The sequence below is a fragment of the Passer montanus genome, unplaced genomic scaffold (genome assembly GCF_014805655.1).
Source record: "Passer montanus isolate IOZ18808 unplaced genomic scaffold, ASM1480565v1 scaffold50, whole genome shotgun sequence".
Lineage (NCBI taxonomy): Eukaryota > Metazoa > Chordata > Aves > Passeriformes > Passeridae > Passer > Passer montanus.
The window spans coordinates 20035-44155 of record NW_024369930.1 but is presented as its reverse complement, the minus strand read 5'-3'; the positions used below and the strand labels follow the sequence as shown (position 1 = coordinate 44155).

At 42.6% G+C, this 24121-nt stretch overlaps 2 protein-coding genes across 9 annotated transcripts; one reads left to right on the top strand and one right to left on the bottom strand.

Moving 5' to 3' along the window:
- Positions 1–60: 60 nt before the first annotated feature.
- DCLRE1C (DNA cross-link repair 1C) lies at positions 61–15464 on the top strand. 3 transcript variants are annotated; one of them, XM_039723701.1, is made up of 14 exons: positions 61–210; positions 308–359; positions 1965–2049; positions 3302–3361; positions 4008–4063; positions 4142–4243; positions 4496–4568; positions 4733–4873; positions 5392–5493; positions 6092–6228; positions 6395–6449; positions 8019–8107; positions 8975–9075; positions 9559–15464. In XM_039723701.1, exons 1-14 carry the CDS (start codon positions 102–104, stop codon positions 10515–10517), a joined length of 2121 nt encoding a protein of 706 aa, XP_039579635.1. In that variant the 5' UTR covers positions 61–101; the 3' UTR covers positions 10518–15464. The 3 variants fall into 3 exon arrangements, with proteins under 3 accessions (XP_039579635.1, XP_039579636.1, XP_039579637.1); XM_039723702.1 differs by lacking the exon at positions 61–210 and having other exon boundaries at positions 694–2049; XM_039723703.1 differs by lacking the exons at positions 61–210; positions 308–359; positions 1965–2049 and adding an exon at positions 2599–2744 and having other exon boundaries at positions 2816–3361.
- On the bottom strand, positions 9768–24103 carry SUV39H2 (suppressor of variegation 3-9 homolog 2). 6 transcript variants are annotated; one of them, XR_005629217.1, is made up of 8 exons: positions 24050–24103; positions 22904–23049; positions 21293–21964; positions 19230–19376; positions 17547–17676; positions 16078–16193; positions 14106–14179; positions 12816–13262 (listed from the first exon to the last, which is right to left on the bottom strand). XR_005629217.1 is itself a non-coding variant. In XM_039723707.1 (7 exons), the coding sequence occupies exons 1-6, from the start codon at positions 24066–24068 to the stop codon at positions 16084–16086; spliced, it is 1224 nt and encodes a 407-aa protein (XP_039579641.1). In that variant the 5' UTR covers positions 24069–24103; the 3' UTR covers positions 9768–9786; positions 16078–16083. The 6 variants fall into 6 exon arrangements, 4 of the variants coding, with proteins under 4 accessions (XP_039579641.1, XP_039579639.1, XP_039579640.1 ...); XM_039723707.1 differs by lacking the exons at positions 12816–13262; positions 14106–14179 and adding an exon at positions 9768–9786; XR_005629216.1 differs by having other exon boundaries at positions 14106–16193.
- Between the last annotated feature and the right edge of the window lie 18 nt (positions 24104–24121).

The following is a 24121-nucleotide window of genomic DNA, read 5'->3' as shown; positions in this document are numbered from 1 at the left end:
CGCTTTAATAGGCCGTGCCCGCCCCTGATAGGCCGGCGCGGGGCGGGGTCGCCTCGCGATTGGCCGAGCGGCGGGCCGGGCGGAAGCGCGCGCCGCCCGCCATGAGCCGGTTCGGGGGCCGCACGCGCGAGTACCCGGCGCTGTCCATCGACCGCTTCGACCGCGACAACCTGCGCGCGCGCGCCTTCTTCCTGTCGCACTGCCACAAGGGTGAGCGCCTGTGCCTCCCTGCCCCTGTGCCCCCCTCACCCCGTGTCCCTGCCCCTGTGCCCCCCTGCCCCGGCTGACCCCGCGCCTCTCTCCCCAGATCACATGATGGGGCTGCGGGCCCCCGCCCTGAAGAGGAGGCTGGAGGGCAGGTACGGCCTGAGGGGAGGCTCGGCAATCCCGGGATGGGAGCGGGACAGGGACGCCTCCCGCTAGACCAGGTTGCTCCTACCTGGCCTCGGATTATTCCAGGGATGGGGCGCTTGCAACTTCTCTGTGCAGTTTGTTGCAGTGCCTCACCACTCTCGCTCGTTGTAAAAAACTTATTCTTTGTACCTCGTCTAGAGCTGCCCCCTTTCAGTTTGAAGTCAGCTCCCCTTGTCCACACCACGTCCTTGTGGAAAGTTCCTCTCTATAATTCTTAAAAGCCCCTTTTAAATATCAAATGGTAGCAGTAATGCCCCCGCAGAATTTTCTCTTCTCTAGGCTGAAAACCCCAGCTGTCTCAGCCTGCCTTCACAGCAGAGGTGCTCCAGCCCTCTGAGCATCTTCGTGGTCTCCTCTGGAATTACTCCTGCAGGTCTCTGTTCTGGGGACCCAGAGCTGGCTGCAGCGCTGCAGTGGGGCTGGCAGGAGTGCAACAGAACCCCCTGCCTGTGCTGCTGCCCGCAGTGCTGGTGATGCAGCCCAGGGTAAGATTGGCTTTCTGGGCTGCAAGTGCACACTGCTGGCTCATGCCCAGCCTCATCCACCCATACCCCGAAGTCTTCTGCAGGGCTCTGTTAACCCATTTATCTCTCAGTCTGTTTTGACACCAGGGGTTGCCCAGGCTCAGGTGCACTTGGCTTTGTTGAACTCCATGACATTCATGAGGATCTCTGTTGTTCTCTGGAAGTGTTGGTGCACAGAGACAGTGCTGTGCCTGTGCAGTGGAGGGGCCAGCTGTCCTCTCTGGGGTGTATAAGCAAGCAGGTAGCCAGCAGTTTGAGGGAGACAGTTATTCCCCTCTGGCCAGCACCTACCCGTGAGACTTTTCTGGGGTACTGTGTCCAGCCCTGGGCTCCCCTGGATGGTAAACTGATCGGTGTTCTGGTCAGCATCACCAGGCTGGCTGTGTGGTGTGTGAGGAGAGGCTGAGAGAGCTGGATGTCTTCAGCCTTAGGAGTAGGAGACAATCATATATCACTGTTTGCAGGTAGGGGTGGAGGAGGTGGAGCCAGGCTTTTCATGGAAATGCATAAAGAAAGGGCAAGGGACACCTTTTTCACCCTGAGGATGACTAAATGTGGCAATGGGCCCAGGGAGGTTGTGGGCCAGTTCCTAGGCTCTCTTTGATTTATTAGAGTAGGTATGGCATCTCCTCTGATGCAAGCAGAGAATCTCTTTGCTCATCAGGTCTCTGTGCATCAGCTCGAGCTTCATCAGGAGTGTTCTGTGCTCTGCTGTGTGCTGACTGTCCCAAGTGCCCGTTCCAGGGGTGTGTGCAGGGGTGGAGAAACAAGCAGATAGGTCATGGCCATGTACCACACGCTGCATTTGTGTCTGCACCAAACCATGCAGGCAGGGGCACACAGGGGTAGGTTTGGGTTTGCTGTGCTGAAGAGAAGGCTGCAGGCTTCCAGCTCTGCAGGGCTCCTCACGTGAGAGCTTTTGAGGGCAGGGTTTGATCTACTGGGTGCCAGGTGCTGATGTGTTGTTGGATTGTTCCTCATGTCTGCTTTAAAAAACACTTATCTGTGTTTTTTGTCTCCTCACAGCTTGAAAGTTAAACTATACTGCTCACCAGTAACTAAGGAATTGTTGTTGACTAACTGGAAATACAAGTTTTGGGAGAATCATATTGTGAGTTTGTGTTTCTTTTGAAAATAGCACTTTCCAAGCAGTGATTCTCAGAGAGAAGCAGCTCCCTGCTCCTCAGGAGTGTCTAAATGTTGTTGTTGATTCAGTGTTTCAGGGCTTGAGTACTTCCAACAGTGTGCCTTTCCTGCTGCTTGCCATGTGGCATTGGTTTATTGCTGCTTGTTGTTGAATTATTTTTCCCCCCACACAATTTTTCCTTTTCTCTCAACTTCAGCTTTACATGATCTCATCCTTACACTGATCATTCATACATTTGAATTTGTATTCATTTCCTTACCTTGCTCATGTCTCTTTGCTTCTGTCCTTTATTTCTCTTTGGCTTCATTTAAAGTCTCTTACTGCTTGGAGTGTATATAATCTGAAGTATATGATTTTCCTTTTGCTTTTTGGAAAATGGACGATAACATGAAGAAGTTTTAATGCAAAATCACTGAAAAACGTAATAAATTTACATGATTTCCAGTGTTTGAAGCCAGACTGCAAGGGAACAATGTTATGTACAGGTGTGACTTGAAGTTATTTCCTTCCTTTTGCAGATGCAGGCATTATAAAGCAGAACATGAGTTTTTTACAGAAACAGAAATAATTATATCATAATTATATCATATATTATATGTATATAATATATTATTATATATATTATAATAGTTATATAATAGTTATTAATTATAAAACAGGTATTATAAAACAGAACATGAATACTTGAAGTTATTTCCTTCCTTTTGCAGATGCAGGTATTATAAAACAGAACATGAGTTTTTTTACAGAAATAAAAATAATTATCTCTGCACAAATACAGGAATATATCCTCCAAGTGATGATGGGCTCTGCTTCTGGTAATAGGGGGCAGTGGGAAGTACTGCAGCACAGATCTGTTCTAGCAAGATCACTGCTGTGGGACTGGGATTTTGGGCTTTGCAGTCATGCAAAAATAAGGCATGTGATCCATCCAGAGGAACAAGAGCTGTTTCTGATAGAAATCCAACATGCTCTAACTTTTAGGCATGCACACCTTGCCTGAGGTATCTCCATTTAATTTTTAGATAACTTTAAGGAAAATGTATTCCACTGGAAATGGAAATTTATGACTTACTGTGGGAAAATGAGTTTAATTTTACAGGCTTAGCATTAGTGACAGTGAGTGCTACAGATGTCTACATAATAAATAACTAGACATAAACATGAAACAGAATGTTCAGTAAATCCTATAATGCAATTAATCATTTTGTTACAGGTTGCATTGGAAGTTGAAACACCAACTCAGATTTCTTTAGAAGATGAAACATCTGGTGAAGTAAGTTACAGGAAAAAAAGATTAATGTGTCAGTCATGGGCAGTGATGCTGTTTACACGAGTACAGGAAACACAGCTGCAGCATCTGAAGTGCACAAGCTATTTTTAAAATCTATGTGCCTCTCCTCTCCTGCAGTGACAGAAAAAGAGGTGGTAGTTCTAAACTGAAAAAGGCTTGATTCAGACTAGATTTTAGGAAGAAGCATTTTACATTGAGGATGGTGAAACACTGGAACAGGTTGCCCAGAGAGGTGGTGGATGCCCCAGTCCTGGAAACATTCAAGGTCAGGATGAGGCTCTGAGCAGTCTGATCTGGTTGAAGATGTCCCTGCTTATTGCAGGGGAGTTGGACTGGATGAACTTTAAAGGTCCCTTCCAATCCAAACTATTCTGTACTTGCTTACCAGGAACCAAGGAAGTAGAACTGTCTTCTGTCCAGCTTGCTTAATAAACACCATACAAATACTTGGGCCTCTCTTCTGCCATGACAGGATGGTGGTTGCAGTGTGAAGAGAGGCTCTGGTTTTAAAAGCAATGCTAAATGCTGCAGGAGGCTGTGGGGAGTAATGCATTGCTCTCACTGTGCTGACAAAAGTACTGGTAGTACTTACTACAGCCTGAAAATAATGTTAACCCCTCTCTTCCAGAAAGAAGATGTAGTGGTGACACTTCTGCCAGCTGGTCACTGTCCAGGTTCAGTCATGTATGTCCTTTCAATACTTCAAATGTTTCACCACCTGGCATTTAATGAGGAGTTTGACCCAAACATTGCTGTCTGCAGGTTTCTCTTTGAAGGTGAGAATGGCACTGTGTTGTACACAGGGGATTTCAGGCTTGCAAAAGGAGAAGCAGCCAGAATGGAGCTTTTGCATTCAGGGACCAGGTGAGCTATTTGTGGGATATAGAAAGAACAGAAATTGTCCATATGGCATGGACAATTTGGCTAGGTATTCATTATTTTTTCCTCATTTTTAATTCTAGATTAAATATAATTGCAATACTGCCATTACAAGCCCCCTTTGATGGTTTCTTTGCAATCAGGAGGTAGAATTGCCTCCTTTTGAAGAGAGAGGAAGTGGTGTATCTTAGCACTGTGGTATAACGTTTATTCTGATATCACATTTTTATCCTCCAGGGTAAAAGACATCCAGAGTGTGTATTTGGACACTACTTTTTGTGATCCCAAATTTTATCACATACCAAGCCGGGTAAGTCTAATAAATTGTGAGAAGAAAGGCCCTTAAAACTGTTAATTAATTAACTACCTCTTTGTTAGGAAGGTCTTACAAGGCAATGCCATTTTGCATTACTAAATCACAGCACTTTGGAAGTCTCTTCCAAGATGACTGACATCACTTTCTACACTTTTCAGGAGGAATGTTTAAATGGGATCCTGGAGCTGGTGCGAAGCTGGACCTCACTGTCTCGTAATCATGTTGTGTGGCTGAACTGCAAAGCTGCTTATGGATATGAGTATTTATTCATAAACCTCAGTGAGGAACTCGGAATCAAGGTAATGTTTCCCTAATTGCTGCTTTGGAACAGATCCTCAGTAATGATTGTGGCCAACACTGAGCTGACAATGGCTGTTCAGAGGGCTGCTCTAGGTCACAGTTATGCCTGTTTCATTAACTTCCCTTAAAAGTGCAGTTGTGCTCAAAATGAGGTAACTAGTTGACTTCAGTCTGGAATATCTGGACTTTTCAAAAGGAAGTTAATTCCCAGTTTTCAATCTCAGTGTTTACCTCACTCCCTTTTATTTTGTGAATGATAAAACTAATTTGCATACAGCATTACTAGTATATATATATTCCGATTTTCTCATGAGTATTCATCCTTCTTTAGTATAGGTGGTATGTTCTACTTGTTCCAGATGTCCAAGTTTTGGCTGACACATCTCTGCTTGGACATTATTGGGAGTAATAATTTAAATGCCTGCCAGCATTTGGGGACAGCAGGATCACATCTATACAGCTGCTCCAGCTGCAGTCTGGCAAACACTAATAAAGAGTAAACTCTGGCTTTCCCTAGGTGCACATGAACAAACTTGATATGTTCAGGAACATGCCAGAAATCCTGTGCCACGTTACCACAGACCAGCGCACGCAGATTCACGCCTGTCGACATCCTCGGGTGCGTTCGTTCTGCAGAGCCTCCCCTGACTTTGCTCTGAACATTAATGTGGTTACAGGTGCTGATGTTTGGGGCCTCTTGGGTTAGTGAAGACAGGTAAAATGGCGACTTAATGTGAAGCAGAGTGAAAACCTTAGTTAGTGGGTTGATCTTGTTTTGTTTTGTTAAGAAAAAAAATTGAAAAATATATTAGCGTATGCTAGAAGTAATTTAATTGTATTTGAAGCCTGAAAATTGTTTTTAAGTGAAGTGAACAAGCAGCTGAGTAGATCAGTCAGGTGTTAGCCATTTCAGAGTATCAAAAGCAGCTCAGATGGCGCCTGTGTGGTTTTAGCATGTGGCCATCCATTTCTAGGATGTCTGTCTGGATGGAGGCTCCAGCTTGGAGGAACACACAGGTAGAGCCTGAGATGGCAGACTGGGGCATTGGTCTCTCTGACTGATTTGCTTTTCCAGCTGCACTAAAGAAGCAAGGTGTGACAGGGGCTTTCAAGGGAATTAGAAGTGAGAGAGAAACCTCATTTGGCTAGATATCACACTGCTTAATTTCTGGGTAAAAAATATCTCTGTTGAACTTAATTTTATATCCACTGGACAGGATGATGACTGCTTCCGAGGGAACAGACTGCCCTGTGGGATAACTTGCCTCAATGGAACTCCCCTGCACGTAATCAGCATCAAACCTTCCACAATGTGGTTTGGGGAAAGGAAAAAGAAAACCAATGTAATAGTGAGGTGAGCATTTGGGCCACACCACACAGAAACCTGTTGTTTCAGGTTGGTATATTGCCTGATACATGTATAATTGAATCTCAGAATAGACTTCAAGAGTAGGTTATGCTGGTCTGTTGACCAGAATGAAGAGCAGTTACCTAATTTCTGTGCCTCTTCTGTTTTTTAGGACTGGGGAGAGAACGTACAGAGCTTGTTTCTCTTTCCACTCTTCGTACAGTGAGGTTTGTATCCTTCTAGTACTGAGTATACATCGATTAAGAAAATGTAAAAGAGTTTTGATTATTCTGGAGAGGATGACGTGATTTATCACAATAAGAAAAAATCCTGTCAGTAATAAGACATAAGGAGATAGGAAGTTCTGAATGCTGATGACAGAGAAATTAGTTTTAATATAGCTGCAAAAGAACTTGTTAAAGTAGGGCAGGATTACAAGCCTATTTCCTGTTCTCTGTTCTCAATGTATAGGTCACTTCTACAATTGTTTTGACTGCCTTTCTATTTTAGGTTATTGTGTAACTGTGCAATGCTTAAAGCAGGGAGTTTTAGTTTACAATACATTGTTTATCTGCTGTGACTTAGATTTGGGTGGGTTTGCCTTCTTTTCTCAGCCCACATATTTGAACCAAATTTTCTCTCATGCTGACTGCTGCTCTTGCCCCTTTTCCTGTGTTAAAAGACTAAAAGGAAATTGGTCATGGCAGCATCCTCCCCACAATCACACACTTTCGTTTAACGTGACTCGATACAGCTCTAAAAACACTACTTTCTCCTAAGAAACTGAACTGAAACTGGATCAGTGCTAACAATGAACTGTCACAAAGTCTTGCACTACAAAATGGAGGAAGGCAGTACTGGTTTTAACATCCTGATTAAGTATAAATTTGCTCTGACATGCAGAATTTTAAATAGAGGTCCCAGTGTGGAATTTGCTGCTGGAATGTGGGGAGTAGTGTAACTCTAACACTCCTACCTCCACATGCAAAAATAGATGGGTCCTTGTCTTGGTTTGAGACAATTAAAAGGAGAACACTCTGGAACGAGTTGTCTCTCTTTACAGGTTCAACTAATCCCTTTCCACCAACAAGGAATGAACAGGAGTAGATAGAAGTGAAAAAACCAACAGTTTCCTAACAAGTGCAACAGCAACAGGAAAAAAATAACAGTTAATAACTGCTAGATACAAAATTGCAATAACATTATGGGTCACCCCAGGACAGTCCTACTGTCTGTACAGATAGCAGTGTAATCTGCAACCTGCAAGTGTTTCCAGTGCTCAGCAGGAGTGCCCCAAACCCGACACAATTCTTCAAGAAATTTACTGGAGAGCATCTAGATGACAGAGTAAGGCTTGGAAAAAACAGTGTGTTTTGTCATAATGGGCTTTTAGAGGGTACTTTAGGAGAGACTTTAGGAATAGGAAAGGAATACCTGATCTGCATAACTGGAGGCCTGAACTCCAGTAAGAAAAGTACATATTTGAGAAGATCAGCTGCAGTAAGGATAAGGAACCACTGGATCACATTCCAGGTCTGCCCAGCCGTTTCTTTCTGGGACAGTGATGGTCTTGTGTAGTAATTGATAATTGCAGTGAGGTGTTAGGTGAGACTGAGTTCTCAGCATCCTTTCAGGCATGTTTCCTTGTTCCAGAGGAAACCACTTTGACAGTCATGGTCTTTTCATAAAGACCACTAGTAGTACTTTTGGATGTGCTTGCATCAGTGCTGCCTTTAAGTTACATTCTTAACTGTTGCTGTAATTTGTTAAATTGCTTCTTCTTTTCTGGAATTCAGATCAAGGATTTCCTGAGCTATATCTGTCCTGTGAACGTGTATCCCAATGTACTGCCAGTGGGTGGGACAGAGGACAAAGTTATGGAAATGTAAGTGACAAGTGGCTCCTGGAGGGAGGTGATCCAAACCTTTGATTGGTGATTGTTCCTGTAAGGACAATTCCCCTCCTGAATCCCAGCCTCTCAAGAGGGCCAATGCTTTGTGCTTTACTTGTCTGATAATTCAGATTTTTTTTTCCTATATTCAGTCCTACAGACTTGGGCTTTCTGAAGCACACATGTATGTTGAGCTGAGTCTCAGAGTTTGTATTCTGCTTCTATCTCTGTGTAGAGGCTTTTCTGCTCTGTTTGGGAGGAAACTGAATACAGATTCATCTCACTGTGTTCTGTGACCCATTTCTATTTGTCATTGCTACTTCTCAGAAGTTTCTTTTAAAGGTGGTTTCTCAGGGGACTTGAACTCCTCCCCTGCACAGCATTAGAGATGCCAGTTCTCCTGTGCTGCTTTAGATGTTGGCAGATCAAAAAGCACCCTCAGGGAGCAGGAGAGCTGTGGTGTGTCAGTCTGGACAGAACAAAGATTCCTATTCCTTTCTCCTTTCCTCCTTAGTAAGAAAGGAGACTTCCACTTAATAATCACTGAATAAAACTGTAGTCAGATTTTGAACCCTGTCAGCTTGTCTTCTGTAAGGAAGGAACTACGAGATGGTTCCCAAAAAATGTACATGTTTTAAGGCAAATATATTGAAAGGGAAGATTTCTACCTTTCAGCTGCTGAAGCTCACCAATGAATCAAGGATGTGCCCTAGGTACTGCTGCCTTTGCTTTTAACATTTTTGCTGCAGTGGCTATGAAAGGCATGGAGCAGTGTATTTAAAACAAGTTAAAGGATTTACTTTTGCTCCTGAAAGCATCTGCTGAGTTCTAAATATTAACTGCTTTTCTCATTCCCTTCAGATTAAAGCCATTATGCAGGTCATACAGGAGAATCATGGAACCCAGGTACAAGCCCTTAGGAACACTGAAGAGAGCCTACAAGAGAGAATTATCTGATACAGGTAAATCTGATACAGGTTCTGCTGCTGCACCTTAAATGGAAGTCTGAGACTAAGCAGAGGTGCCAAAAGCTTTGGTGTTCACCACAGTCTGTTTGTGTGTTCAAAGCAACAGCTGGAAAGGAGAAACAGAAATTATGTGAACTTGGGTATTAGGAAGATGAGAGAGCACTAACTGTGTGAAAACACACTTTTTTGTAGTCTTAAAATGTACTTAATGCTCAATAGCCCTGTAAGTTTTTGGATGGAGTTTGTTCCCTCTGTCCCAGATCAGTCCTAGAGAAGCTTGTTCTAACTGTCTGAGAGGCACTGTGCTAGACAAGGCAAGGCAAACACTGTCAATATCATCCTGCAAAATCTCCAGCTGGGTTAAAGAATATTTTCCTCAATTTATACTAAATGAATTTTTATTAAAACTTTGCCCTCAATAAGATTTTAGCAGAGATGTGAACTTTTCTTAGTGATTTTCTGTTTGTTTCTTTCCAGATGAAGATGATCTCTTTGATTCAGAATTAATTTCTAAAAGGCCTAAGATTCCAAAACAGCAGAGAGGAGAGTGCAGGCCCTCCAGCACAGGACAGGCTGAAAATTCTGAAGGAAACATTAATGAGAGCACAGAAAGTTACAAAGGGACCATAACTTACACCTCCCTCAAGGTAGACTTCGTGGACTGTGAAGAATCAAATGATGATGATGAAGATGACGAAGAAGAACCTGAAAAAAATACAATTCAGTGTCTTCCCCATGAGCCAGATGCCACTTCCACAGCCAATTTCAATGGAGTAACTCGTGACCAGCAGGAGTCTAATGCCAATGTCCCTTGCTGGGATGAATTTTTTACAGGTAATAGACTAGAGGAAAGCTCTGAAAATGAGGACAACCTCCCATCCTCAGCAGATGCTGGCGGGTCCCAGTCACTCTTCAGCGATTCAGATGGAGTAAGTGACTCAACACACATCTCCTCCCAAAATTCTTCTCAGTCAACACACATATCAGAGCAGGGGAGCCAGGGCTGGGATAGCCAAATGGACACAGTGCTCATCACCTCCCAGGAGAGAAGTGCCCTGGACTTCAGCACAGGTGGGAGCAGAGCAGTGGTTCCTGTGCTGCAGGAGAGTCCCAGGGACACTCAGCTGGACAGCAGCAGGGGCAAGCCACCAGATCAGGACAGACCTTGTGCCCATGATGGTGCCTGTGGCTTGAAAAGCAAAGGCTGTGAGGGAGCTGCAGAAGATGGCACTGCCCACGTTCAGGATGTGCTGGCAGAAATCAGTGACAGCTCCAGGACTCCTGATCTGGAGCTGAAGAGGGACTCCCAGAGCTCCTCTGACTTTGAAATTCCCTTGACTCCTGGTGCTGAAGCGCCTCAGCCAGATAAACTGCACTATTTGTACAAGAAGCTTGCAGCAGGTGAAAACATAATCAGTGAGAAAAAAGTCTCCTGAGAACAGGTATAATGGATTACCTTGTGGTAATACCCAGCAGGTCTATTAGTACCTGAATTTTCTCTTTCCTGCTGGTTACTGTCTGCAGCTATGCTGAGTCATGCTTAATTCAGAAGTATCTTGCTGTCAGAACCAGGAATTTGCAGTTTGTGTACCTTCATTGTTCCTTCCAAGAAATACTGAAAAGGAAGTATTCAGAAAGTATTCCCAGGAAGAACAGTAAAAACCTTCTACCTCCCAAGGTTCAATTCTCCAGGAATGTAAGTAGACAAAAAATGGACCAGACAAAACTAAAGGACACTAAATGAAATTTAGTGTTTATCATGAGCTCTAAGAGTTTGCCTTTGTAATGAGATATCAGGTTTTAATAAAATAGCACACTTTTAACTGTGGGGGGGAAGACCTAAGAATGACCATGCAAACAAGGCAGTTGTAATTTGGCTTTAATCTCTATTACCATTGTTTATCATTATTATAACAATTTAATCAGTACTCACTGCAGTTATTTTTAAAAATACCTGCAGAACAGATTAGAGAATTACTGAGGTTGTGAGGGGGTTTTAATTTGTTTTAAATCAAATTGTTGATTTCAAAAAGTCTCTCTTGACACTGAGCTTTCACTCCTGAGTTAGGTACTGCAGATTGCTGTCTATGCCTCACCTCCAACTCAACACAAACAACTTGTCATCACTTCCTTTGTATTCTGGTTTGTTCTGAATTTTTCTTCAGAAAAACTTAAAATCCCATGGTTCCCAAGTTGCCAGCCCTGTCCTGCTCTGGCAGGTAACTCAGCCACAGAAGGTAACCTGGGGTGCCAGGCAGGCTCTTGTACTACAAAACTTCTCCTCTGCAACACTCTGTGGAGTTCACTGTTTGAAAACAAGACAATATATTCTCCATGCACATGTGCCATCATAACTTTCTGCCAAAATTCTTAGCTTCTAACATAGAAATGTAATTCAGCTTTTTCCTAAACTGGAGTTCCTACAAAATATCCAAACCACAGAAGTCATCTAAAAATCCCTGAGGTCTCCCATCCATGGTCTTAATTCCCAAAGAATTAAACATACTTTAGCACAACATCCCTCTCCTCTGAGTGTGCCTTCAGTTGTTGTGCCATGCTTAGACCATGTGAATGTTAAACCAACCTGCATTCTGCCACAGGAAACAGAGGCAGGAGGGACCAAGCACTGCCATAATCTATGCTTGATTCTAAGGATATTAAAGATCCATGTATTTCTCCACTGTTACCTTTCCTGCTGTTCGTGGGATTCATTAACCTAAATTCCAAATGTGATCCACCAGCTTTGGGGGTTTTTTAGCAAGCTTGAGTGAGTGGAACTGCTGTTGGAACTACCTCTGTGAATAAAGTCAGACAAAACAAAACCTCTTCTGTTGGCTCATTTCATATCTGAAAACTGCATGTAAGTTCAGGGCTGCCTTTAACAGGATGCTTAAATACACAGGAATCCAGTCTGTTCAGGCAAGTGTTAATTTATACCAGTTCTCACCAGACCTAAACTGAAAACACATCACTTCCTCATAGTCCCTCTGCTGGAATCCTTACAGTCCTAGAAAATTTGGGTACAAGCCAGGAATCAAGAAGTTACAGTCTTAAAGCAAATTCTAGTGCTACAACTAATTTTGACAGGCCAATTTAATTTTTAAAAATGACAACAACAAGAGAAAAACTAAATTTAATTTATTTTATCAAAAACTATAGGAAGACAGCAATACTAGAGATGACACAGTATGAAAAGAAAATGTTCCTGAGCTTACAAACTGCATATTCTAATACAGTTCCTAAAACATACATTAATAATAACCAAAAGATTGACTTAACTTGGAGATTAAATAAATAAACAATAGCTCTTCTTACAGGTGATCTTGCAGCTTTAGTTTTGCTACAGAAAATAGAACCAACAAAAAAAGAGCAGCTGGAGGGCAGGCCACAGGTTACCAGCCCCCAAGAAGTGCATACACAGGACTGAATTGGTGACCATGACAAAGCCAACGGACCACAAAGCAAAACAAAGGCAGAAGCTGGGCTGGTTTAGCTTCCCTAAGAAATTGAAAACACCTCTTTCTCCATTTCCAGTTTGGCAATTTTCTGCCAAACTCAAAAAAACAGTAAAAGGCGTTTTAAAAGTGACACAGTGACCCATTAAGCTAATTGACTGACTGCAATCCAAATACACTGTGAATATGTAAATATAAAATACTGTTCAAGGCTCTTATGTTGGAAACTAGATCCATGGGTTTCCTTCAAATAAATACAAAATACTGCTACCTCACAGAACATAAATTAACAGTTCTTTATTTATGGCAGAAGATAACACACATATCCTTAACAAACAACAGCGTTAGTCCAGTGCTGGTGATAACATTCTCTGCCTCTGGAAAAGGCAGACACCACACTCCAGTACAACTGCCACAACTGTTACCTTCTAAAATGAATCTATTTGCAATATTTAAATCAAACTGGACATGGGGAGAGACAGAGCCTGGGGCCTGCCCCGTGCCCGTGGCACAGGCTGCAGGAAGGAATCCATCTCTTGCTGCAGCTGCTCCCTCCTGCAGGGACAGCGCAGGCTGCGGCGGATCAGGGAGCCAGAGACTGCAGATTCCATCCACATGGAATGCACTGCTCATCTGAGCTACATGCAAGGGAAAGCAATAATGACTCCAAACGATGCAAGATCATCTAGAGTTTGTTGACATTAAAGCTCCACATTCCACTTAAAACTTTAAATTAAAAGAAAAAAATCATTAGAGATTGGCATGATAAAAACTGACAAGATTCAGCATTTACTGTGGATACAGGTGAGCCTGATCACATCAAATACTCTTAAATCTAAGCAAACTTCCTCCTATTCATTAAGCAATATAAAGTCTCTATTTCAATGTGTATCTCTGCATTGTAGATTACAAAACTCACACAGCATTTCCAGCAGCCCATGCTCTTCACCAAAAGTGTAAAACTGGTTTTGGCTAGTAGCATATAAAATGTCATTTGCTACCAAAGAGCCAGATCTTCAGTACAAATGCAACTGTGCTTCTTAAGAAACAACCTTGAAATGCTCTTTTTGAAGTGCTAATAATCAACATGGAATTTAAGGCATTTTCTAACAAATTAAGTAAACAGTTACATGCTAGGTACTTGACTTCATTCACCTGAGCCAACAGCTGTGCACCTTATAAAGGTAACTAGCTGACCTATGATACATAGCCAGCATCCAGCTATGGAGCATCCATTTATGGAGCAACATTATTCTGCCTGACCCTGTCAACATTTACATGACTGGTAAGCAATATGCAAGTTTTACAAGCTCAGTCCATGAGAAAAAAGCATGTGGATCATCTCTAGAGCATGGACCTTGGCTGTAACTCCACTCATCACCCACCTCAACTGCTCTTCAGTGGTTCTGAAGCCAAGCAAAACTTAGCATATGTTATGAATAGATTGAGACAACTTTAAGATGATCAGGGAAAAAAAAAGATGGCTCAAGCAGCTGAAGAACAGCACATTTCTCAGCCTTTACATTCAAGAACATCTTACAAATGTGTACAGCAAATGGGTATACTCACCCCTAGTCTAACTTCACTGAAGTTAACATTTTTGCAACCAGAAAATACAGGCCTAGTATCTTAGAAGTCTGTCGCTAGGTAAAAAAGACACGGTACGTAAAAATTTAACCAAAACCAGTTGTGAATATACATCAATCCCAGGGCTCTTTTGCACCTAACAGATAACAGAGCATATCTCCACAATGCACTGGCTTTGTTCGACAATGGGCTGCCCTCCTTAACCTTTTGCTATCTATTTCCAAACTGCAGCCAGCAACTTGTTTCAGCCACAACTGCCAAATTTCTGTAATGAAAACAAATGGCAAATGTTACTTCTGACAATTCCATATTTACAAATGCTCTGTGGAACTGCAGTCCTCCTATAGAATCCTAACTAAAAATCAGAGCATAACTGAAAATATTCTACATAACATTAGCTAAGAAGTTCAAGTTTTACACTTGGGATCTGTTAATACTAATTACAGAATCACAGAATCAATTAGGCTGGAAAAGGCTTTTGTGATCATCGAGTCCAACCTATGACCAAACACCATCTTGTCAACCAGACCATGGCACTGAATGCCACGTCCACTCCTTTTTTAAACACCTTCAGGATGCTCCTCTCTGAGCAGCCCATTCCAGTGTCCAATCAGCCCTCCTCTGAAGAAATTTTTCCTCATGTCCAACCTAACCAAACCCCCCAGCACACATTGAGACTATGTCTCTCTCCTTGTCCTGTTGCTGGATCCCTGGGAGCTGACCCTCACCCAGCTACACCCTCCTGTCAGGGAGTTGTAGAGAGAGATAAAGTCAGCCCTGAGCCTCCTTTTCTCCAGGTACATGATGGAGTGGTTTGGTGAGCTCATCTGCCAGCTCTCTCATCACCCTAGCATGGATCCCATGGACTCATGAGCGTCTAAGTGATTCAGCAAGCCTCCAACTGCTTCCTCCTGGATTACAGGGGGACTCCAGCTCAGGAGGCCAGTTGTCCTGAGGACAGAACAACTGTCTTAATGTTGAAAACTGAGGCAAAGAAGGTGTTAAGTCCCTCAGCCGTGTCCTCATCTTTGGTGACCATATTCTCTCACTATGTCCAACAAAGAATGGAGGTTTTCCTTGCCCCTCCTTTTGCTATTAACATATTTATAAAAATATTTTTTATTATCCTTTAAAGAAGTGGCCAGGTTAAATTTTAATTCAGCTTTGGCCTCTCTAATTTTTTTTCTGCAATTACTTCCTTTGCATGGAATTCCGTGGACATTTTACAATTTGCACTCCTGTGAACCTTTATTTACACACTGGTTCTCCTTAATCCCTCACCATGGTGCCATAAATGTTATTGCTAAGATCTTCAAGCTTTTCTTTATATAACAAAAAAAAGAAAAAAAAAACTGTTCAACTAAGATTTAGAATTCAAATCAAATGCCTCCTGACTTCTCAAGGTATAGAAAACACGTAGCTTGAAGCTGAGTCACAGGAGGATTGGATTGGATATTAGGAAAAGGTTCTTCAGGCAGAAGGTGGTTGGGCACTGGAAGAGGCTCCCCAGGGCAGTGGTCACACCACCGAGCCTGACAGAGTTCAAGAAGTGTTTGGACACTGCCCTCAGGCACAAGGGGTGACTCTTGGGGATGTCCTGTGCAGGACTAGGAGTTGGACACAATGACCTTTGAGGGTCCCTTCCAATCCAGCTTATTCCATGATTCTAGGAATATGGAAATCAAGGTACATTTTCGTTTTCTTTGCAGACATTTTACGGCTTCCTAAACAATTGCTCCAGAAAAATGGATCTCTAATCCCCATTAGCAGTTCTGTATTGGCTTGAAACAATACAATTTCTTTCTTTGGCCAATGCCATTTCAATTACCAACACAATACCTTGTTTCATCATCCTTATTTAGATTAGATGTAAGAATACATGAATATATGTGTGAAAGAAGAGTCTTCTTAAAACACATTAAAAAAAGAACAAAATATTTGTGACTTTGGATACCCGAACTCAGTTGAGATAACCTCTGCAACACATGGCTCCACATTTACAGACAGTTCTGATGCTCTTTTTGGATGGGCTAAGACCTTCAGCAGAGTCTGAAGTCAGATCTATTGAACCTGCAACACAGATGAACACAAGTAAGAAAGTTCTAAAAGACAGACCAAGATCATGCCCAGTACTCAAACAGCTTCTAAAGGCCTTCTAACAGCCCAGTTCAAAGAGCTGTGTGTGAAGCTGGACTCAGAGTCTACTGACACCCTTGTTACAGCTACATGTACAACACCTGGCATACACAGCGGAATCCCAAACTCAGACTCAACCCTTGTAACCCCCAGATATTCACATGGATCAGCTGAGAGTGCAGCTGGCCTTCAAGGCCCTTCAATGTCAGTGTCACAAACAGAAAGAGGAGTTTTAAGACTCAAGATCAATTTGGCAGTGTGGTGTTTTAAGCCCAGATAGCAATGAAACACCACGCAGACACTTGCTCACTTCCACCCCAGCAGAGCAGGGAGGGGATCCGAAAGTAAAACTTTTAGGTTGAGATAAGAACAGTTTAATAACTGAAGCAGTAAAATATTGTAATAATTACGATATTCTGATTGTGCTGATGCTGATTATTAGTAGTAATAATAAAAGAAAAAACCAAACATGAGTGATGCACATGAAATTGCTTACCTTTGGCTTATTGATGCTCAGAGGCCATCCCTGAACTCTGATCAGCCCTTTCTGGATATCTCCCCAGTTTTTACACTGGGCATGACATTCTCTGGCGTGGAATACCTCTTTGACCAGTTCATCTGTCTATGCTTCCTATCAGATTTTTTTTCTTACATTTTTTTTGAGTACCTCCTCACTGGTAAAGCATGAGACACAAAAAAGTTCTTGATTTAAGAAAACATTAGTGAATTATCAACACTATTCTCATACTGAGTCTAAACCACAGCACTGTACCAGCTATGGAGAAGAAATTAACTCTATCCCATCTGAAACAGCTGTTCCATAGGACCTACATCCACAACTGAGGCCTACAGGACACCAGAACTCAAAGACAAACCTATGGTGCCTCATGCTGCTGAGCTGTTACAACTGCCCTAGTATCTATCTTAGTAACTATCACTAGCAGACTACCTAGAAAGTAGTTTACCTGAAATGCTGATTTGAATAAAGGAAAGCTCTATTTAAGGGCAGCCTGACCATTCCTTTGAGCATTCCTGGGACAAAGCTTCAAAATCATTTGCTTCACCAGACAATCCAACCACAATCCCTGATGTGCCAGGAGCACTGAGGGAGGCAATGCACCAGAGATGCAGGCAAAAGCTTCTGGGTGTGCTCCTCTCTGCACTACATGTCATGAGCAATGACTGCTCTGAAAGCCAGAGCTATGTTACTGCAGCCATCATTCAGGCTGCAGTAAAACCCACCAGCACCCCAAAACTTCCACAAGAACCATGTTAAAATGTGCAGACCTTTCATCTGATAGTCAAAGGTTAGCTCTTCTCCAGCCTTGATGGTTCGGGTAGAGAACAGCGCTATCCGAGGAAGACGCAAGTCGAGGTTATCAATGAACACATTGAAGACTTGAAGATTTGGATCACACTGTAAGCAAAAATGAATGCAGTTTCTGCTTAGAACAATTGACACTTAATATCACTGAAGTGTTTAAGTAAACCAAGGTCACAGCAAAGAAAGAATGGGTTCTTGTCTCAGTGACAGAAGTCTGCAATTAAGTTATCTTCTGAAATCAACAAATTGAAATAATGTTCCAGGAGAACATTCGTAGCTCAGATTCAAGTCCTTCCAGGAAGGCAACTTTGCACAATGTGCAGACTACCTAATATGCAACAACCTATTAAAAAAAATGGCACCTTCAAAGGTGACAACAAAAATGGTGACAAAATAATTAGAACTACGTTCAGAGGCTAGTATTACCAACAAAACCCATAAAAAGAATTAAAGTTGAAAGAAAACAAAAAAAAACCTAGTGTTTCAAGCCCCACAAACTCACTGCTCTGTAGGGATGTTTAAGCACTGCTTCCAGGCCAGAGATAACATCTTCATACTATGCATGAATTTCTACTGTAAACTGCAAACATGTTCAGCTTCTGAATTCCCTGCCATGGTCTGGGTGCTAGAAGGAGGGTGAAGGTCACTAAGCTAGAACTAGAAACCACTTCCTCATTTTGTCTGGATTAAGTGTCAGAAGTCAGTAGTCCCTGAGACTGTTAAATACTGAATGCGTTTTTGTTAACAGTGAAATATATCACACATTAAAGAATCAGAACTGAAGATGCAGACATCTAAATTTACACTGAAGACATCTAAATTTACACTCCCATTTGTGAAAGCGAAGAGCAACTGTCTGTATCTAACTCTTCTGCATCCTTCTCCCTGGCAAGCCTGCATGAAATACAAGTATCATCATCTCACAGACCTGAAGACATGAATTTTCTGTATTTGTAGAATACTGACTGCATACCTCACAAACATAGGATTAGTAAGAAATTATAATTTTTCATTCAGGAATCCTTACAAATGCAGCTCAGCTGTCTTGCTTTAGGTACTTCAGTTGAACTTCAACAAAACACTACAAAAACTGCTTGTTAAAATTTACTTTTGAGTTCTCTGGCGAGTTTAGATTAGGAGGAAAAATTATATTTCTGTGCTGTAGATACCTAAGAAAGCACATTAATTTTCTCTTTTTTCCTATACCAAGTTTGCAGGATGAAATTCAGAGTAACATTCCATGCTGCCCAGCTACAAAATAACACATCAATTCCTGTCATGTCTGACTCCTGGCTAATTTCATAAGGAACTGTCACATGTTAAGGATTTCAGGTACTCAGAAAAAACACACCCAAGCCAACCCTATTTTGGTTGTCTAGAACCAGCTGACTCAGTGAAAACTCCAGCCCTATAGGATGTCCACTTCAGGCAGCATCTCTCCCAGATTTTTGTAGGCAATCTCAATCCAAGTAAAGCCCAGTATTCTGTTCTATTTTTATATCATCTGATTAACTGGATTGTGCTGGCATGAAGCAAACTACTCCAGAAAAACAGTCAATACAGTAAGGAAATGTTTACATTAAAAGACATTTCTAGCACAATTAGGATAACTCTCCAAATTATTAGTACACAAAACAAAGTCTTACACTGTGGTTCACAAAGTGGGACACATTTCCATATCGAGCTGCATCTACTGTAAATTCATCTGAGTCATAGTCCAAATCAAACAAGTATGTATTTCCCTGGTTGTCATAGAACTGGCCTCGCCTCTCTGCTTCCTCACTTGTAATCACCTAAAAAAAAGAAATAAAAAAGGAATAAGGAAACCTGCATCATATTATTAATTATTACTAAATCAAAACAAAAATCACAATCAAGTTAGAAAAATACTTGGCAAAAAAATACCACAATAAGTTTTTGATGTTGAAATAGCATTCCATCTAATGAATGAAGAATGCATAACAGTACATACAGCTGAACTAATTATTTTTGATTGAGGCTTCTCTGGGTGCAATTTGTCTACAGCTGATACATAGCACTACCTTATCTCTGGGGAAAAAAAAAACAAAACATATCACCACCCTCTACTAATAATTTTGATGATGACAATACAATCAACTGGTTTTACCTGAAGTTTCTATATACACACTTTTCCCATTAGATCCAGAAAGCCTCGTTTACTTCACATAAAACCAAGATTCAACCTTTTCCCTTTGCAAAGATGATCAACAGGTATCAGTCTTTAAAACCCAGCCACATTTACAGCCCGATATTCATTTCCTCTCTTCCCAGAAGCATCTCCTCCTGCTATTTTTGACTGCAATGAAAGATCCTATTCACTGCAGCTCACACACATCACTTCACAAAGCTCAATCCATTCAATTAGGCGAGTGTGTCACTGTCGACAGACAAAACAGCTAAAACAACTTCATCTGCAGCCCATCACATTAAACTCATTCTGTTGTGCGGATCCAGCAAAGAAATCATAATTTTGCAGCAAGAGACATGCAAAATGTGATGGAATTGGACAACAAATCCCTCTAAAATATGGCAGATGAGATTTGAGAACTCAGCAGTAGATATTAGATAGATTCAGGTGAAATGGTAAATACACACTTTTCTTTAAGCAACAAAATTACATAATCACCTTTCAGTGAATGGAGTATATGACCTTTTGTATTTTTAAAGGAAATGGATGAATATGAGAAGTCTTGGGGCAGGAAGCATGGAGGAAATCTACCTAAGAACATAAATATTGTACAAAGGGACAGAAGGAAATACTTTGAGTCAACATAGTAGCAAGGCAGATTTGTGGTAGAAATCAAACACACTGTAACAGAGAGGCTGCCAGGAACTGCTGGTACGAAGAGCCCTGGAACAGAGCTGAGGCTGGAACACATAAACACAGGGCAATACAAAATCTCAAGAGTAGCTCAAGGCCTGTATTTTATACATAAAAGTTCTCTTTGAAATATTATGAGATTGAATAAGCAGATAATGTCCACACGAAATATTATGAGATTGAATAAGCAGATAATGTCTTATGACATTATGAATCTTATTCTTGTTGTTAATCAGAAGCAATAAATACGGTTGGAAATACTACAGAAGTGCAGACAAAAAAGGGACTGAAAGTCTGTGCAGGGAGTTTGAAAACAGCTGTGCTTTTGGAAACTACAAAAAAGATTATCAGGGAAGAATGAAGAATATGATTGCCGTGAAAGAAATTAAGGATTTGCCTTTAGAAATACTATTAGGGCATGCATCTAAAATAATTCTTTAGTGCCATATGAGAGAAATATTCTCTTTACTTTTGACCTTTTACAACTGCTCTGGAATGAAGGAATGTTCTAGACAACATAATTTTGCTGCTGACTTGAATGTCCCTTTATCTCTCTACTCAAAATCAGACTGATCTATAATATAGTAAAATTGCACAGTATCCTGAGTACCACAAGGATCACCAAGTCCTAGCCCTGCCCAGGACATCCCCAGGAATCACACCATGTGCCTTATTGTCCAAACACTCCATGAACTCTGTCAGCCTTGTTGCCATGATCTCCTCCCTGGAGAGTCTGTTCCAGTGTCTGACCACCCTCTGGATGAAGAAGTCAAGAAGTGTGAAAACTGAGAGAAAGCTCATTCAGATTTTATCTAACATGTCCTTGATTGTATGTAATTCACCTCTATGAGATAAATACATACCTACCTCTCCAACATACTCCATCACAAAACTGTTGGTTTTAATTTTCTGGAGGGTTTTTACTCCCCAGCCACGGCCATTGTTGGTTCTGAAGATGCAGAGGGAATATGGGGTCCCTTTCTGCACAATCCTGTTGGGGCAGTCAGGCCCACACCTACAATATGAATTGCACTCATAGATGGGCAAGCCAGGCTGGATTTTCAATTTCTTACGTTTATTGTAAGCCAAAATAAACCCAGCCTCCTTTGGACAGCATTTCTCAGCAGGGCAGTCAGCACATTCACAGCCAGTTGTTATTCCATTGAGCACATTTATTCCTGGAGCAGGTTTATACTCATTGATGTAGTAGAAGTCTAAAGGTGGGCCTTCAAGATCCACGGTGTTTTCTACCAGAATCATTGCTTTGTGATTCTTTTTCCTGTTGAGTTCTTCTTTCCACCTCTGCAGAGCTATTCTTTGTTTAGCCTTCTTTACAATATAATCTGCAATTGCAGGTTTCAAAGTTTTAACATGGTTTCTCAGTTTCATTGCTTTGCCTCCTCTCCCCCGAGACAAGTATTCATTCTTGTCTCTAAGAAAGTTCTGAATAAGAAGAGGGCAGTTCAGATGTTTCTGAGGTTCCCAGGTATTTGAAGACTCTGGCCATCCTTTCCATTTCACAAGATAGTATGCTTTGCCCTTGAAATACAGAAACAGATACAGATTTAGCCAGAGCTCATGTTGCTGAAATCCAGCATCACAGAACAACACAGACAAACACAAGAGCTCTGGACTTAAGGATGAGCACAAAGGGCAGAAGGCCTTGATGTCTCCATAAAAATTACAACTGGGGATAAAAAGAAAAATCAGATTGTCTGGAAATTAACTTATAGCACGACTTTGCATACTTTACAAACTGTCTCTAGGGGCAAAGAAATCAAAAGCTGGGATGAACTCTGATTGCTGACAGCACACCTGGAGGAGGAGGGTAGTTTGTCAAGGCAGGTGTGAGTTATGCCAACTCCCTGTATGACTCGTATGCACAAGCACAATGCAGTCATATCGAACAAAAAAAATGCAAAATGTAGCAAAAAAAAGTCTAAAACCCACTATTGGTCATATCAACCATCCTCCCAGAACACTAATTAATTTGATAAGTGTAATATAATGAAGCAGCATACATTTTGCACTTATTTAAAAAGGACAAATAACTGTAACAAGGACAAATCCTGAGACTGAATTTCACAAGAATCCATTTGCAGCACATGGCCCTAATTCTTCATCAAATAGACTAAAAGAATCAAGAGAGAAATAGACATGTTTGTCTGCAAATAAAGGAGAGGAATCATAATTCATACTGAGCTACCACCCTAAAACATTAGCATCAGATACACAAAAGTGAAACATTTCATATTCTAAATGTCTGTAATTTCAGGAAAAGATCTTCCTTCCACATACTGAAAGTAGCAGTTTACACCACTTTCTGTTTACAGTTTAAAGTTTAAAATCTATTTAATTTGACGCCAGCAAAACCTTTGTCCTCACTGTCTGCTGCTTTATATTACAAGCAAAACTACCTTTGGCTTGCTTCCAAATTTCAGCCGAAAGAGTGATCAAATTGGTCTGTGTTTCTCTTACCTCTTCTACCTTGTAGTCACACAAATATTCCACCTCATAACTCTTTAGACTCCTGTTGGTGATTCCAATGGATTTACATGTGAGATTTTCCTTCCTACATAATTCTTGGAGGGTCTCAAGTGAAGCTAGACATGGCACATACCAGGCTACAATAAGAAAATTGGTAAAGAATCCTATTTAATGTCTCGGCTAAATTGAAATAATTATGCCTCATCCCAGAGTCCCCACATTACCATTTGTTACAGCAGTCCACGAGTCTCCTGTACAAGTGCAGCGTCTCCAACTCAACCCTTCTCTAACGGGTTAAGTGAAACACGTTAGCGATTCCCTCCCTGCACCTTCATTCTGCACAGTACGTAGTCTAAAGAGGGCAGAGACTTCCACAGGTGAAAGATACACTGAGCACCAGCAATTTTTCTACAATTACCGCATCGCAGAACTGAATTACGGCAAGCAGGAAACCTCCATTCTTTAACAAGACCGCCAAATTTCTGTAGTCAGGCGCAACTGAGCACTTGCGATGCAACCATGGTGACCGGACGGAGAGATAGAGACCTACATTCCTCGTCCGGAAGGACCGCGAGTGTCAGCCAGGCGGATTCAGCGGGACCAGACACTCCGCAGGGCGCCAGCGCCCGGGAGACACCGGGATGGAGGGGCTGGATGGAGGCCAGAGCGGGAGCCGCCGGCTGCGGGGCCGTGCCCGCCTCCCCCGGGGCTCTCCCGCCCGGCCCGGGCCCGGCGCAGCTCACCGAGCTCGGGAGGGGCGGCGGAGCCTTTCCCGCGGCCGCACCGGGACCCAGCCCCTCTGCCCGCGTCCCACCCTCCGCCCCAGGTTTGCCCCAGGTTTACCCCAGGCACCTCCCGCCCTCCTCCCACAGCTCCCCCCGGCAGCGCCCTCAGGGAAGCGGGCAGCGCCCCCGGCCCTTCCCTCCCCGCCCGCCGGGGGTCTGTGGGCAGGGGCGGTGGGGACGGTCCTGACACAGCCGGGCGACAGGGGCCGGTAGCGGCTCCCAGCGCCGGAAGCGAGCGGGAGCTTCCCCACCCGTCCTTTCCCCCGCGGTCCGTCGCGGCCCCGCAGCGCCCGGGAGGCAGCCGAGCCCCGGGCGGCAGCCGAGCCCCGGCCCCAGCCCGCTGCCCCCTCACCTCCTCGCCAGCCCTCCATGTTGGGGGGGAGGGGCCGCGCTCGGGCAGCGCCGGCTCCGCCCCTCGCCGGAA